At 44.5% G+C, this 16468-nt stretch overlaps 1 protein-coding gene and 1 long non-coding RNA gene across 9 annotated transcripts in view; one reads left to right on the forward strand and one right to left on the reverse strand.

Annotated features, from left to right (window-relative positions):
- NEBL (nebulette) overlaps positions 1-16468 on the reverse strand; it is a 463458-nt gene that overhangs the window by 127230 nt on the left and 319760 nt on the right. For 4 of the 7 annotated variants that reach the window (XM_063921562.1, XM_063921561.1, XM_063921560.1 and 1 more), the window contains exons 7-9: positions 9736-9837; positions 8101-8202; positions 5791-5904 (exon numbers count right to left, since the gene is read on the reverse strand). The exons of 2 other annotated variants lie outside the window; for them this stretch is intronic. In XM_063921562.1, the coding sequence (XP_063777632.1) occupies positions 5791-5904; positions 8101-8202; positions 9736-9837 (318 nt within the window). Of the gene's footprint in view, positions 1-5790; positions 5905-8100; positions 8203-9735; positions 9838-10999; positions 11095-16468 lie in introns of all 7 variants that reach the window. One more of the 7 variants, XM_063921565.1, reaches the window with a different exon arrangement.
- The window catches only part of LOC134927308 (uncharacterized), a 134563-nt gene that overhangs the window by 8044 nt on the left and 110051 nt on the right, over positions 1-16468 (forward strand). The gene's annotated exons all lie outside the window — the stretch shown is intronic.

The raw sequence follows: 16468 nt of genomic DNA on the forward strand, positions 1-16468 counted from the left end.
TTTCAGCTGCTGATGTGCCCTTTACATGCAGAAATCTAATCACACTACGCACCTCAGTGTGTGACCACGTTTCCGCCAGCCCAGTCTTCTTACACCTGATTGGGAAAGTATGACGGATATGAGGTGTAGTCTAATGACCGTGAGGGGACGCAGTGGTCTACCTGCTCTGGCCTTGCAGGAAATTAGCATGAAAACGCGAACCTTACACACATGACAGGTCTTGTCACCTTACTTATTGAACCACCCTTGTAATATCATTCTTAAATTCAGTGTTTGTTCCGCTCTGCAAGCACTGTCCAAATCTTCTATCTGTAGCTGTATACAGTAAAAGGTGTCAGCAGTTTTCCCAGCATTAGCTCTCATCAGTACACAATATAGATTTTGTCTACTATTGGAATTGTAAATACAATACGTTACATTAGCAGTGATGCATTTTTGGTAACCCTCCCCTGTAAAGGTTAAATATCCAACCTGGGACTTTAACATTTTGCAGTGCCTAAAATAATCGAAAAAAGGAACTGTCAAAGGGTGTTTACAGGATTAAGTCCCCCTAAGGGGGCCAGGGATGAAGCCTCGGTAGGGAGTCTGTGGGATGAAATCCCCCTATTAGCAGAAGGTTTCTTCAGAATAACAAACACAGATCTCACCTCTCCTGAATCTTAAAACTATATAATCATGCAACACCAGCTATACTCAACAAAACACCAAGCTCGCCTTAACTTGAGCATAATGTTGAAACCTGCAATGTATATAATTTTATATAGAGCTTGGATTCAAGTACAAAATTGCAGACATCCAAATGGGTTGGTTTCCTCTGTTTTGAGAAAACAACAATCTACTAGCATGTCACAAGTCATAGCAGATGGCCGGATCAGTCTAATAGAAAATGCCCTTTCTGGATGAGGGCCTGTTTCTGATTTGGAAGTAAAGCAAAAATAAAAATAAAAAAATCAAGTAACTTTGTATCTGAAACTTACCATGCTGAAATTCCAGTGGATCAAATATATTTATATTTGTTCTGTGCAGGATAAATACTGGCTGCTTTTGCATGTTGTCCACAAATGTTAGATAGCTTTTTTTTGACACTGCAATTTAGATTTGAGTTTGGACACACCACCCAAATCTAACTCTCTCTCTGCACATGTTACATCTGCCCCACCTGCAGTGCAGCAGCATGGTATTGTCTAGTTGCTTTCTTTTTTGTGCTTTACTTTCAAATCATTATCAGGCCTTAAGACAAGATAAAAACAATTACAGGCACTGATACAGCTGTTATAGTATCAGAAGGTCTGTGTGGGTGTGTACTTTGCTCAGGGGTTCAGATAGAAACAACTGCAAGGTTCCTGCTGATGCGATGGTAGGAATGGATCATGTAGATTTGTGATGTAACGCTGCAGTACAATTAGTGCTCAGGGATAGATTTGCAAGGTTGCAGGCTGTGAAAACAAATGATCATCGGTGGATTTGACCAATATTTCTAAAACAGCAATAAGTGTAAATGTTAAAAAAGCCTGGTTTAACATTTATACTTATCTACTGCCATTTTAAAACTACCACTCACAGGTGCTGATGACTGTCAGCTAAGGTAACTGGCTCCTTAGGTAATCTACCCATTAGTGTGGTGTTGCATCGGAACCCCTGAGCAGAGTGCACATCCATATGGACAGTGCTTGCAGCAGCAGATGTACAATTAAAATTTCCATGAAGATTTCAGCGCTGAACAAAAACTGATATAGGAAACCAGGCTCGCAGAAGAGAGAAACTTCAGTCAAAGACCAGAAAATCTTCAGCCAATTTTGCAGATATACTGCCAATTACTGGTTGAGTTTGCAACTATTTTAGGCCTTGACATTTGGTAGCATCAACCAAATAAATAAGTAAGGCTTTGAGCCATATCTCTGCTATACTACAAGGGATACGGTTGTTTCCAGTACGATCACCACATGTCAGAGCCTCCAAAGGAGATTTAAGAGACATAAAGGGTCATTCCGACCTGATCGCACGCTGGCGTTTTTCGCAGCGCAGCATTCAGGTCACTACTGCGCATGCGTATGAACCGCAATGCACAGGCGTGTCATATGGGTACAAAGCGGATCATTGCTGTGCGATGGATTTAATGAAGAATCCATTCGCACAGCTGATCGCAAGGAGATTGACAGGAGGAAGGCGTTTGTGGGTGGCAACTGACCATTTTCTGGGAGTATTTGGAAAAACGCAGGCGTGTCCAAGCATTTGCAGGGCGGGTGTCTGATGTCAATTCCGGGACCGGACAGGCTGAAGTGATCGCAGCGGCTGAGTAAGTTCTGAGCTACTCAGAAACTGCACAAACTATTTTTGTACTGCTTGGCTGCACATGCGATCGCACCCTTGCACAGCAAATATACACTCCCCAGTGGGCGGCAACTATGCGTTTGCACGGCTGCAAAAAGTAGCTAGCGAGTGATCAACTCGGAATGACCCCCATACAACTTAGCAGTGAGGTTGTTAAAGGGCGTACAACCTCTACAAAGACTACTTAATTGCTATAGTCAGTGAAATACATAGGGGATGCAAAGGAATTTCTAATTCATTTGAATGTTCCAAATCCAACCCACAATTCCTAGGGGCAGGACTTCTGTAAATGGCTTTCTAGCTTACTGAGAAATATGCTAATTACTTATTTACAACAGAACATTGGGCCTGATTGTGACTCCCATGTAGGTCTGCATGTGGCCGCATCTATCAGGTTTCCGCATCTTTACGTATTTCCAGTCTCCTCTGAGTCAGACACATCTAAACCATTACCCTGTGTACATGAAAGTTTCTGGAGGGAAACTGGGCAGCAACTGTGCTTAAGCAGAGAACCAACTCACAGGAGTGTCAGAGGAGTGTAGCCAAGTTGCGTGCTATTCCGACACATGGCTATGCCAGACGCATCTTTTACAACTAGCATAGGTTAGGCATAAGTGCAAATACTAACAGTGCCGGTTGCTCTGGTACATGGAAAAAGTTGGGGGTTGTGCGATGTGTATGCATTAAGATGTACTGTAGGTCTAGTGGCATTAACATTCAGTTTTGATATCCCTCTGCATTCAGCATGTGTCACTTGTGTCCTCTATAATGGGAGCAGGGTATGAAGTGCACATGGGCCCCTAAGTCCAGGGTGGCGCAAACTGCACACTCTGCACCCACGTTTAATATTCAACACTGCTGAGCCAAGCAGTAATGCTGCACATGGTGCGAATGCCATGCTCCCAGATACCTATGTTCAGCAGACTCTGGCACAGCTCTAGAGTCTACTCACCTGGGCCGCCCGCTAGTGAGGAGGGGGCATGAGTGGAGATTGCACACCGGCTCCCTCCTCCCTTCATAGGCCCCTGCTCATTCGGACCTCCCTGTGACTCAGAATCAGGCCCAATATTTTTAATTCACAGTGGATGAAGATATTCCAGCAACCAATGTAAGATTAAATCCATGAAAAACAATAATATGTCCATACATGATGGGAGTAACAGCGGCTTCTACTGGAGGCTGGAAACCAATGTGCCGTAATTAGGGTTTATTTTCATCCACCACCAAGTTTTATTGGACATAAAAAGAAGCAGGATAGCAGGTGAACCATATGCCTTCATTTCATTTAGTACTTACTGGAGTGCTGCAATTTATTAACAAAGAGAAAAGGACGGCAACAAAATGTATTTACAAAATAAGGTTGTGTGAGGATAATTGTGTGGTTGTTACATATAATAGACGTGGTGCATGTATTATTCAAACTCTAAGAAGGTGTTTGATGGGAAATGAGTCATCAGCCTTTGTCTGCTTCTGTAACCAAGGAGGAAGGCAAAAAACAAAAGTCCAAAAACATCAATTGAAACATTGCAAATTGTGCAAATCAGTACGGGCTAAAACACGTTGCACATTAACGAGGATACATTTCACTGACATTTGTGAGTAATAACTCATAAAATATGGGCTCCTAAAATTATGTTATACAAGCTTACCTTGTGGGCCAAAACATGAATTAATATATTATTCTGATTGTGCTACAAATTTACACTGTAGAGGACAATCACTATTTTGTAACTACTATGGTGGTCATTCCGAGTTGTTCGCTCCGTAATTTTCTTTGCATCGCAGCGATTTTCCGCTAACTGCGCATGCGCAATGTTCGCACTGCGACTGCGCCAAGTAAATTTGCTATGCAGTTAGGTATTTTACTCACGGCATTACGAGGTTTTTTTTTTCGTTCTGGTGATCGTAATGTGATTGACAGGAAGTGGGTGTTTCTGGGCGGAAACTGGCCGTTTTATGGGAGTGTGTGAAAAAACGCTACCGTTTCTGGGAAAAACGCGGGAGTGGCTGGAGAAACGGAGGAGTGTCTGGGCGAACGCTGGGTGTGTTTGTGACGTCAAACCAGGAACGACAAGCACTGAACTGATCGCACTGGCAGAGTAAGTCTCGAGCTACTCAGAAACTGCACAGAGAAGTCTTTTCGCAATATTGCGAATCTTTCGTTCGCAATTTTGATAAGCTAAGATTCACTCCCAGTAGGCGGTGGCTTAGCGTGTGCAAAGCTGCTAAAAGCAGCTTGCGAGCGAACAACTCGGAATGAGGGACTATATGTAGTAAATGCTGTTTACAGATGGAATCCGGAAAAAAAAAAAAGAGGAACAAGGACGATTAAGGATGGGTTGGATATTAAGTGTGTTTTTGAAATTTGCACCTATATGCATCCATACACACTCATTAAATGAACCAGTTCTGAGTGCAATACTAACCACCATTCAATCAATGCCCAGGATCGCCTGCCACTTTTCCACAACATTTCTGATACCATCCCGATTGCAACATTGGCTTTGTGCATATGCTCTTTGTAACACATGTGCCATAGGGGTTGTCAGAATTTTTTGCACATGCGCAGTTGCAGTAAATCACTCAACACATCAGCACTGCGCGTGATAGAGCTTGAACATGTCAAAGTTGGCAAAGCCCAGAAGCCGTACAGTATAGTAACGTTCACACTGGCGTGCGCAGCACATTTTATTAGGGGGTGCACTGTCGGAGGGGTGTGTCTAGCACCGCCTTTTGGGCATGTCTAGCACATCTATTGATGATCAACGCATATAAAATATCCACCCTTGTACCAATCCTAATAAAGCAGATACATTGTCAGATGTTGTGGTGTGCACCAAACAAACACCCCTGATGGCACTCACTGCAATTACACTGCTCCTACTCAGCCTGGTCTGGCTCCCCCTCTCTTTCCCCTGCAAGCTGCAGCAACTTACTTACAAGTCGGTAACTGAACTGACACTAACAGTCGCAGACTAGTTACTGCTGCTGCTGGAAAAACAAGTGACGTGTCAATGCTGCTGCAGACCGCCTGCCAGTATTGAACTTGTCTTCCTAAGAGGAACGCTGGCTGCATGCTGCTCCTCATCAGTGGCTGGCGTTGGCATAGCAAAGAAGGAGAGAGGTGGGCATGTGACGGGTGTGACAGGTGGGCGTGCGAGCATCACACTGTTTTTGTACGTGGAGGTGGAGCTGGGAATTTGAAAGCCGGTGGCAGTGGCACCCTTGATTAACCCAGGCATCCGGTCAGTAATGCAGTCCTGACAGGGTGCAGCGCAGAGGGGACAGTAATCTGCCTGCTCGGTGATTGCTGCATCAGGCATGTGAGATCGGGGTGCCAGACATTAGGGGGTGCCTGTGCGCACCAGGCACCCCCCCTGCGCACACCTATGAACGTTCACATGGAAACAGCGCCATTCTTGCATATATGCAGAAGTGGTAACAACATGAAACACGTACATCACTGGCCAGTGCGGCTGCAGCTTGGGCCTGCTTGAAGGATGCGCTGTCTAACGGGTTGTAGCACGGGGCTTTATCCTTCATTTCCTTAACAAACTGCTCCTTGTACTTCACCTGGTTAAACATAAAAAATAAAATAATGTCAAGATAAATAAATCTGAGTGTTTTTATTGACATTAAGAAATATATGTGTGTGAGAAGGTGTAGCTTAAGACTCTGAAACAGGAGAATTGTTGGTAAAGGCCTTTTCTGTGCACTGTAAAGTCTATGAAGAAGACAAACTAGAGCTTTACTAAGAGAGACGGCTCTTACAAGGCAACAGCTTGTACTTACGGTTCTGATTTGGAAATAAGGCAAAAATAAGCAAGTACAGTAAGTGTAAACATGGGACAAAATCATGTTGCACTGCAGGTGTGACAGATGTAACATGCAGAGCGATTTAGATTTGGGTGGGATATGTCCAAACCCAAATCTAATTGCAGTGTAAAAATAAAGCTGTCTAACGTTTGTGAGCTACATGCAAAAGCAGCCAGTATTTGCTCTGCACAGAAATAATATAAATGTATTTGTACCCCTTTCATTGCTTTACCATCAAATCAGAAGCAGGACCTTAGCACAGTAGCTGGGATAAGTGCTATCATCATGCTTACCTATGTACCTTCCTGATCTGCCCTTCAGAGAATTATGAATGGGGGAGGGGTCTAAGTAGGAGGGTCCATGGATTGGGCTGTCTCCCCCAGTACGTAATAACATGAATTGCATTGCAATACCATAAAATTCCTGGCGAGTAGGCAAGTGTGACTGTCGTACAGTACATAAAACATTCAATTCTGTCATGGCATGGAAAGCTTGTATATGTGTTGATGAGTTTTTCAAATGTGCTTTCATATTACATAAACTTTTTTTTGTGTTCTGTATCCTTAAAATTAAAGACATAGCTGTATACACTGTGCTATCAGCAAACAAGTCACCTTGGTGATCTTGTCATTTCGAATCAAGTACCCAGGGGCGTATTAAGAGAGGAAAGGACCCCTCTTCTCTAGCCAGCAGTCTGAGCTCTTGTAGACTCTAGTGCTGTGCTAGAGTCTACTGCACATGCATGGCAGCCATTCTCCCAGCTATTTCCCTACTGCACATGCGCAAAATGCAGGGAAAATGTGCAGTGATTTTGCAGAGCTGCTGCGGCCGAAGCAGGTCTCCAGAGAGGTAAGTATTGAAGCACAGGGGCCCGTGTGCTCCTTACGCACATTATATGAAGATACGTCAATGTATGTACCATGTATCCAACTTTAGACCTCCCTAGAGATGGCTATTGACCATCGATGGAAAACCACCTATAGTCAATGGTTTTGCCATAGAAGGCTTCCTGTTAGCAATGGTTTTCTTCCCCCTTGTTGCAGAGAGCATGGAGCTTGTCTTTGCGTTTCTAAGCACCAGCTGTTCATAAGATCATTACACCTCACCCCTGGACCTCCTTGCCCCATGATCCCCAGCAGTGCCAGCTATTGATGGATACAAACCGTTGATGGCTCACTGTCAATGGTTTCATGCCATCGTTACGTATCAATGGTGACCATCGATGGTTAACTCAATGATGGCTATCCCTAGACCTTCCTTCCTAATACAAGGATGATCAGTGAATAATGCTGACCATTTACAATCCAACCTGGTGAAATCATTTAAATCCAATCAGATCTGCAAGCAATTTGGAGTCACAAATGAAGGTTTGAATTGTTTAGATTAGGATGAAATTGAAATGATCGTGTAAATGACATTTAAAAAAAACATACACGGTTGCACAAACTACTATGTAAGGGTCTAGACACATTTTTTCAACCCTCAGATCAAATCTAACCTGATTGAAATTATTTTATATACTGTCACTCGCTGTCCAACACTTGGTTAATGTAGTCAATTTTATCAAATTAATCATATTCTAAAACATTGTAATTAATGCAACTTTATCAGGTTGATCCTGATCATCCACTATGCAAATGGACAACAGTCATTTGGGTGGCCGAACTGGACAAATCCATCTATCATCAGCACTCTTACAAGCTGGCCTGCCACGTGTTCTGTCTGTAGCTGACCGCCAGTAGCAGTCTCGGACTAATTTAGTTTTTGAACATACTCTAAAATGAACTGATCAGTTGTGACTGCAGAGAAGCTGTTATCAGCTCCTGTTGGTGCTGTTAATGGTACTTGGGTGGCAGCTGGGGGTAAAAAACAGTCCTGTTGAAATACTGAATTTGCTGTGTCCAGTCAGCAAGGTAAGGTAACAAGGAACACTGGGATCTTACAGTACATTACCTGGCTGCAGAGCTTTGAAACTTCTTTTGCATGCTCAAAATCCGGTCTTCCAACCACTGTGGGCTCCTTGTCCATGTCGCTTCTGCCTTTCTTGTAATCAATCTACATGGGGAGACAAATATGCATTCTGTGTTAGGACATACGGTACTAGGTTGTCATGGAGCTGGTGTTGGAGTGGACAAACATGAAATACAGCTGTTTGAGAACAGGCTACCTGCAACAAGAAGCTACAGAATCTGAGCCGAGTTAGATGTACAGTATCAAAAAAGAGAAGTGGAGTCTGTCATTTGTAGACTGTGAAATGGTAACCATGAAGCCAACATCTGATTGGAAATGATAAACATGAAGCCAACATCTGATTGGAAATGATAACCATGAAGCCGACATCTGATTCGAAATGATAACCATGAAGCCAACATCTGATTGGAAATGATAACCATGAAACTCTAAACGATAGTCACAATTTGATTGGTTGCTATGGGCAATTTCTCCACATTATCTCTTTATTTATTATTATTATTATTATTATTTATTAGCAATTTCTTATATAGCGCAGCATATTCCGTTGCGCTTTACAATTAGAACAACAGTTATAGAACAAAACTGGTCAAAGACAGACAGACAGACAGAGGTAGGAAGGCCCTGCTCGCAAGCTTACAATCTATAGAGAAATAGACATTGATATACACAAGGATAGATGCTACCTGTTACATAATGGGCCACCAGATTGCTAGGTTCTTAATGGGTTGTATGATATGATCACCCAGCAATGTTGGAAGACAAAATGTGAGGTTATGTGGACTGTACAGAGAGGATGTAACTGGATAGGGAAGCATTGAAGGTTATGTGGGTGGGTCTGGAATTTGGTAGGCTTGTCTGAAGAGATGAGTTTTCAGGGAACGTATAAAGGTTTGGAGACTAGAGGAGATCTCTTTTTGAAGGTTTGATGATCTTTTATTTTGATAGTCTTTTCTTATATACGAAAAGCATGCGGAAACATCACATAGGGGGATGCAGTCAGCATCCCGGCTGTCGGGAACCCGGCAGTCAGAATACCGACGCCGGAATCTCGACACCAGTCTGAATTGCGACACCGGCATCCAGAAAGGGACCAAGACAACCGGAATCCTGACAACCGGCATCCCGAATGAGAGACTGCACCGCAGCAGAGGTAAGGCAGTAGGTGGTGGTGGTGGGGAAGGGGGGGGGGGGGATTAGCTTTAGGCTGCAGGGGAAGGGTTAGGGTTAGGCTGCATCCCAGGGGGTTAGGGTTAGGCACCCTCCTCTGATAGGATTAGACTACGGGGTGGGAGGGTAAGGTTTAAGCTGCGGGAAGGGGGGTTAGGTTTAGGCGCCTGCGGGGGGTGGTTAGGGTTAAGCACAAGGAGGGGAGGATAGTGGTAGGGGTGTGGGGAGAGGGTAGAACACCCTTAATTCACCCCTGTCGGTCTTTCTATGTTCGGTATCCAGGCGTCTGTATTTTGAGCGTCGGGATACCACACGTCGGTATATCATACTGATCCCCAAATAGGGGCTATGATTTCCATTCAATTTACACTTATTTTTAGCAGTTTGTATCCATCCAAGAAAATGTAAGCAAATAAATGTAAAACATGGTAACAATAAACTGATTACATTGCTGATGATCTTGGAGATCTCTGTGGCCTTCTGTATGTCCGGCCTGTCCAGCACCTCCGTGTATGTGTGCATATTCAGTGCATCCTTTCTATAGGACACCTGCAACAAAGCAGGAACACTGCAAGTTATAAGGCAAGAGCAATCAGTAATACAAAATATAACTGTCTGCCCTGTACTGTATGTTCTTAAAAGTAAAGTAAAAAAAAGCCTGTTCTGCGCTGTTATTGTGAATAAACAACAGTTAATGCTTTAGTTAAATCATTTGTAAATTACTTTCTGTTTTCAGACTTAAATTACCTATTTATTGCACATACAATGTACTGAAAGCTGTACGATTATTACATAACAATTGTAACGCGCAAGTAACATGCTGTTGTCATAGAAATAACTGTTAATAAATAAATAAATAATATTTATATATAATATAATAATAATAATTGAATCTCAGGTGCAAGCTCCGCTTTTGGGAATTTCCATATTTAATGTAATCTATTTCTGTATTTGCAGATTTGCTGGAAATGCACATAGCAAGTCTGCCCCGAATGTTGGACACTTAGGGGGGAATTCAAATGTTTGAAAAGTCGGTTGGGTGTCTGTTTTTTCCTGTTTTTTCCTGTCTATTAGATAGGAAAAAACAGACACCCAACTGACTTTTCAAACAATTGAATATCCCCCTTAGAGAACAACAAGTGCCAGCATGCCCAGGCAGTAAGGGCTGCTGGCACCTGTAGTCCCACTGAAACGGACAATATAACTGCAACTTCTACATGTGACCCAGCACAGGCCTGGAGTATACCTCGGGCGGGGAGTCCTTGTGAAGCATGTCCACTGACTATGGCATTGCCCCCCTAACATTTCCTTGCATTTGAAGAACCAGCTATTTGGCCCAGTGCTGGTTATACGTTTTTTTTTTAACCATTTACTTACACAATATCGTACAGATGCGCGGCAGATCACATTGATTTATGCAGGCTTCGGCAGAACATGCAGCTCACAGGCATGTCTATTTGAAACTTATATTTTAGTCCGAGTTTGCTCCATGTTACCAAAAACGATACTTAGCAAATCCAGGTGTTTTATTCTTTTCTATAAAAAATATCTGCAAGTTGGTTCGATGGTGTATTGAAATGTGTTTGGACACGTTTTTCAGACACAATCGTGATTTTACACACGTGTTTGTCTTTAGTAAATCTGAGAATTTGCAAAACAGACTAAACTCGCACGAGAAAGCAATCTTCACGTAAATGTACCTATTAAGAACTAGAGATGAGCGCCTGAAATTTTTCGGGTTTTGTGTTTTGGTTTTGGGTTCGGTTCCGCGGCCGTGTTTTGGGTTCGAACGCGTTTTGGCAAAACCTCACCGAATTTTTTTTGTCGGATTCGGGTGTGTTTTGGATTCGGGTGTTTTTTTCAAAAAACACTAAAAAACAGCTTAAATCATAGAATTTGGGGGTCATTTTGATCCCAAAGTATTATTAACCTCAAAAACCATAATTTACACTCATTTTCAGTCTATTCTGAATACCTCACACCTCACAATATTATTTTTAGTCCTAAAATTTGCACCGAGGTCGCTGTGTGAGTAAGATAAGCGACCCTAGTGGCCGACACAAACACCGGGCCCATCTAGGAGTGGCACTGCAGTGTCACGCAGGATGTCCCTTCCAAAAAACCCTCCCCAAACAGCACATGACGCAAAGAAAAAAAGAGGCGCAATGAGGTAGCTGTGTGAGTAAGATTAGCGACCCTAGTGGCCGACACAAACACCGGGCCCATCTAGGAGTGGCACTGCAGTGTCACGCAGGATGGCCCTTCCAAAAAACCCTCCCCAAACAGCACATGACGCAAAGAAAAAAAGAGGCGCAATGAGGTAGCTGTGTGAGTAAGATTAGCGACCCTAGTGGCCGACACAAACACCGGGCCCATCTAGGAGTGGCACTGCAGTGTCACGCAGGATGTCCCTTCCAAAAAACCCTCCCCAAACAGCACATGACGCAAAGAAAAAAAGAGGCGCAATGAGGTAGCTGACTGTGTGAGTAAGATTAGCGACCCTAGTGGCCGACACAAACACCGGGCCCATTTAGGAGTGGCACTGCAGTGTCACGCAGGATGTCCCTTCCAAAAAACCCTCCCCAATCAGCACATGATGCAAAGAAAAAGAAAAGAAAAAAGAGGTGCAAGATGGAATTGTCCTTGGGCCCTCCCACCCACCCTTATGTTGTATAAACAAAACAGGACATGCACACTTTAACCAACCCATCATTTCAGTGACAGGGTCTGCCACACGACTGTGACTGATATGACGGGTTGGTTTGGACCCCCCCCAAAAAAGAAGCAATTAATCTCTCCTTGCACAAACTGGCTCTACAGAGGCAAGATGTCCACCTCATCATCACCCTCCGATATATCACCGTGTACATCCCCCTCCTCACAGATTATCAATTCGTCCCCACTGGAATCCACCATCTCAGCTCCCTGTGTACTTTGTGGAGGCAATTGCTGCTGGTCAATGTCTCCGCGGAGGAATTGATTATAATTCATTTTAATGAACATCATCTTCTCCACATTTTCTGGATGTAACCTCGTACGCCGATTGCTGACAAGGTGAGCGGCGGCACTAAACACTCTTTCGGAGTACACACTTGTGGGAGGGCAACTTAGGTAGAATAAAGCCAGTTTGTGCAAGGGCCTCCAAATTGCCTCTTTTTCCTGCCAGTATAAGTACGGACTGTGTGACGTGCCTACTTGGATGCGGTCACTCATATAATCCTCCACCATTCTATCAATGTTGAGAGAATCATATGCAGTGACAGTAGACGACATGTCCGTAATCGTTGTCAGGTCCTTCAGTCCGGACCAGATGTCAGCATCAGCAGTCGCTCCAGACTGCCCTGCATCACCGCCAGCGGGTGGGCTCGGAATTCTGAGCCTTTTCCTCGCACCCCCAGTTGCGGGAGAATGTGAAGGAGGAGATGTTGACAGGTCGCGTTCCGCTTGACTTGACAATTTTGTCACCAGCAGGTCTTTCAACCCCAGCAGACTTGTGTCTGCCGGAAAGAGAGATCCAAGGTAGGCTTTAAATCTAGGATCGAGCACAGTGGCCAAAATGTAGTGCTCTGATTTCAACAGATTGACCACCCGTGAATCCTTGTTAAGCGAATTAAGGGCTCCATCCACAAGTCCCACATGCCTAGCGGAATCGCTCCGTGTTAGCTCCTCCTTCAATGTCTCCAGCTTCTTCTGCAAAAGCCTGATGAGGGGAATGACCTGACTCAGGCTGGCAGTGTCTGAACTGACTTCACGTGTGGCAAGTTCAAAGGGCATCAGAACCTTGCACAACGTTGAAATCATTCTCCACTGCGCCTGAGACAGGTGCATTCCACCTACTATATCGTGCTCAATTGTATAGGCTTGAATGGCCTTTTGCTGCTCCTCCAACCTCTGAAGCATATAGAGGGTTGAATTCCACCTCGTTACCACTTCTTGCTTCAGATGATGGCAGGGCAGGTTCAGTAGTTTTTGGTGGTGCTCCAGTCTTCTGTACGTGGTGCCTGTACGCCGAAAGTGTCCCGCAATTCTTCTGGCCACCGACAGCATCTCTTGCACGCCCCTGTCGTTTTTTTAAAAATTCTGCACCACCAAATTCAAGGTATGTGCAAAACATGGGACGTGCTGGAATTTGCCCATATTTAATGCACACACAATATTGCTGGCGTTGTCTGATGCCACAAATCCACAGGAGAGTCCAATTGGGGTAAGCCATTCCGCGATGATCTTCCTCAGTTGCCGTAAGAGGTTTTCAGCTGTGTGCGTATTCTGGAAAGCGGTGATACAAAGCGTAGCCTGCCTAGGAAAGAGTTGGCGTTTGCGAGATGCTGCTACTGGTGCCGCCGCTGCTGTTCTTGCGGCGGGAGTCCATACATCTACCCAGTGGGCTGTCACAGTCATATAGTCCTGACCCTGCCCTGCTCCACTTGTCCACATGTCCGTGGTTAAGTGGACATTGGGTACAACTGCATTTTTTAGGACACTGGTGAGTCTTTTTCTGACGTCCGTGTACATTCTCGGTATCGCCTGCCTAGAGAAGTGGAACCTAGATGGTATTTGGTAACGGGGGCACACTGCCTCAATAAATTGTCTAGTTCCCTGTGAACTAACGGCGGATACCGGACGCACGTCTAACACCAACATAGTTGTCAAGGCCTCAGTTATCCGCTTTGCAGCAGGATGACTGCTGTGATATTTCATCTTCCTCGCAAAGGACTGTTGAACAGTCAATTGCTTACTGGAAGTAGTACAAGTGGGCTTACGACTTCCCCTCTGGGATGACCATCGACTCCCAGCAGCAACAACAGCAGCGCCAGCAGCAGTAGGCGTTACACGCAAGGATGCATCGGAGGAATCCCAGGCAGGAGAGGAATCGTCAGAATTGCCAGTGACATGGCCTGCAGGACTATTGGCATTCCTGGGGAAGGAGGAAATTGACACTGAGGGAGTTGGTGGGGTGGTTTGCGTGAGCTTGGTTACAAGAGGAAGGGATTTACTGGTCAGTGGACTGCTTCCGCTGTCACCCAAAGTTTTTGAACTTGTCACTGACTTATTATGAATGCGCTGCAGGTGACGTATAAGGGAGGATGTTCCGAGGTGGTTAACGTCCTTACCCCTACTTATTACAGCTTGACAAAGGGAACACACGGCTTGACACCTGTTGTCCGCATTTCTGGTGAAATACCTCCACACCGAAGAGCTGATTTTTTTGGTATTTTCACCTGGCATGTCAACGGCCATATTCCTCCCACGGACAACAGGTGTCTCCCCGGGTGCCTGACTTAAACAAACCACCTCACCATCAGAATCCTCCTGGTCAATTTCCTCCCCAGCGCCAGCAACACCCATATCCTCCTCATCCTGGTGTACTTCAACACTGACATCTTCAATCTGACTATCAGGAACTGGACTGCGGGTGCTCCTTCCAGCACTTGCAGGGGGCGTGCAAATGGTGGAAGGCGCATGCTCTTCACGTCCAGTGTTGGGAAGGTCAGGCATCGCAACCGACACAATTGGACTCTCCTTGTGGATTTGGGATTTCGAAGAATGCACAGTTCTTTGCTGTGCTGCTTTTGCCAGCTTGAGTCTTTTCATTTTTCTAGCGAGAGGCTGAGTGCTTCCATCCTCATGTGAAGCTGAACCACTAGCCATGAACATAGGCCAGGGCCTCAGCCGTTCCTTGCCACTCCGTGTCGTAAATGGCATATTGGCAAGTTTACGCTTCTCCTCCGACAATTTTATTTTAGGTTTTGGAGTCCTTTTTTTTCTGATATTTGGTGTTTTGGATTTGACATGCTCTGTACTATGACATTGGGCATCGGCCTTGGCAGACGACGTTGCTGGCATTTCATCGTCTCGGCCATGACTAGTGGCAGCAGCTTCAGCACGAGGTGGAAGTGGATCTTGATCTTTCCCTAATTTTGGAACCTCAACATTTTTGTTCTCCATATTTTAATAGGCACAACTAAAAGGCACCTCAGGTAAACAATGGAGATGGATACTAGTATACAATTATGGACTGCCTGCCGAGTGCAGACACAGAGGTAGCCACAGCCGTGAACTACCGTACTGTACTGTGTCTGCTGCTAATATAGACTGGTTGATAAAGAGATGTCTATGTAACTATGTATGTATAAAGAAGAAAGAAAAAAAAACCACGGTTAGGTGGTATACAATTATGGACGGACTGCCTGCCGAGTGCAGACACAGAGGTAGCCACAGCCGTGAACTACCGTACTGTACTGTGTCTGCTGCTAATATAGACTGGTTGATAAAGAGATGTCTATGTAACTATGTATGTATAAAGAAGAAAGAAAAAAAAACCACGGTTAGGTGGTATACAATTATGGACGGACTGCCTGCCGAGTGCAGACACAGAGGTAGCCACAGCCGTGAACTACCGCACTGTACTGTGTCTGCTGCTAATATAGACTGGTTGATAAAGAGATGTCGTAGTAGTATGTATGTATAAAGAAGAAAAAAAAACCACGGTTAGGTGGTATATACAATTATGGACGGGCTGCCGAGTGCCGACACAGAGGTAGCCACAGCCGTGAACTACCGCACTGTACTGTGTCTGCTGCTAATATATAGACTGGTTGATAAAGAGATAGTATACTCGTAACTAGTATGTATGTATAAAGAAAGAAAAAAAAACCACGGTTAGGTGGTATATACAATTATGGACGGGCTGCCGAGTGCCGACACAGAGGTAGCCACAGCCGTGAACTACCGCACTGTACTGTGTCTGCTGCTAATATAGACTGGTTGATAAAGAGATAGTATACTCGTAACTAGTATGTATGTATAAAGAAAGAAAAAAAAACCACGGTTAGGTGGTATATACAATTATGGACGGGCTGCCGAGTGCCGACACAGAGGTAGCCACAGCCGTGAACTACCGCACTGTACTGTGTCTGCTGCTAATATAGACTGGTTGATAAAGAGATAGTATACTCGTAACTAGTATGACTATAAAGAAAGAAAAAAAAACCACGGTTAGGTGGTATATACAGTTATGGACGGGCTGCCGAGTGCCGACACAGAGGTAGCCACAGCCGTGAACTACCGCACTGTACTGTGTCTGCTGCTAATATATAGACTGGTTGATAAAGAGATAGTATACTCGTAACTAGTATGTATGTATAAAGAAAGAAAAAAAAACCACGGTTAGGTGGTATAT

The sequence above is a fragment of the Pseudophryne corroboree genome, chromosome 5 (genome assembly GCF_028390025.1).
Source record: "Pseudophryne corroboree isolate aPseCor3 chromosome 5, aPseCor3.hap2, whole genome shotgun sequence".
Lineage (NCBI taxonomy): Eukaryota > Metazoa > Chordata > Amphibia > Anura > Myobatrachidae > Pseudophryne > Pseudophryne corroboree.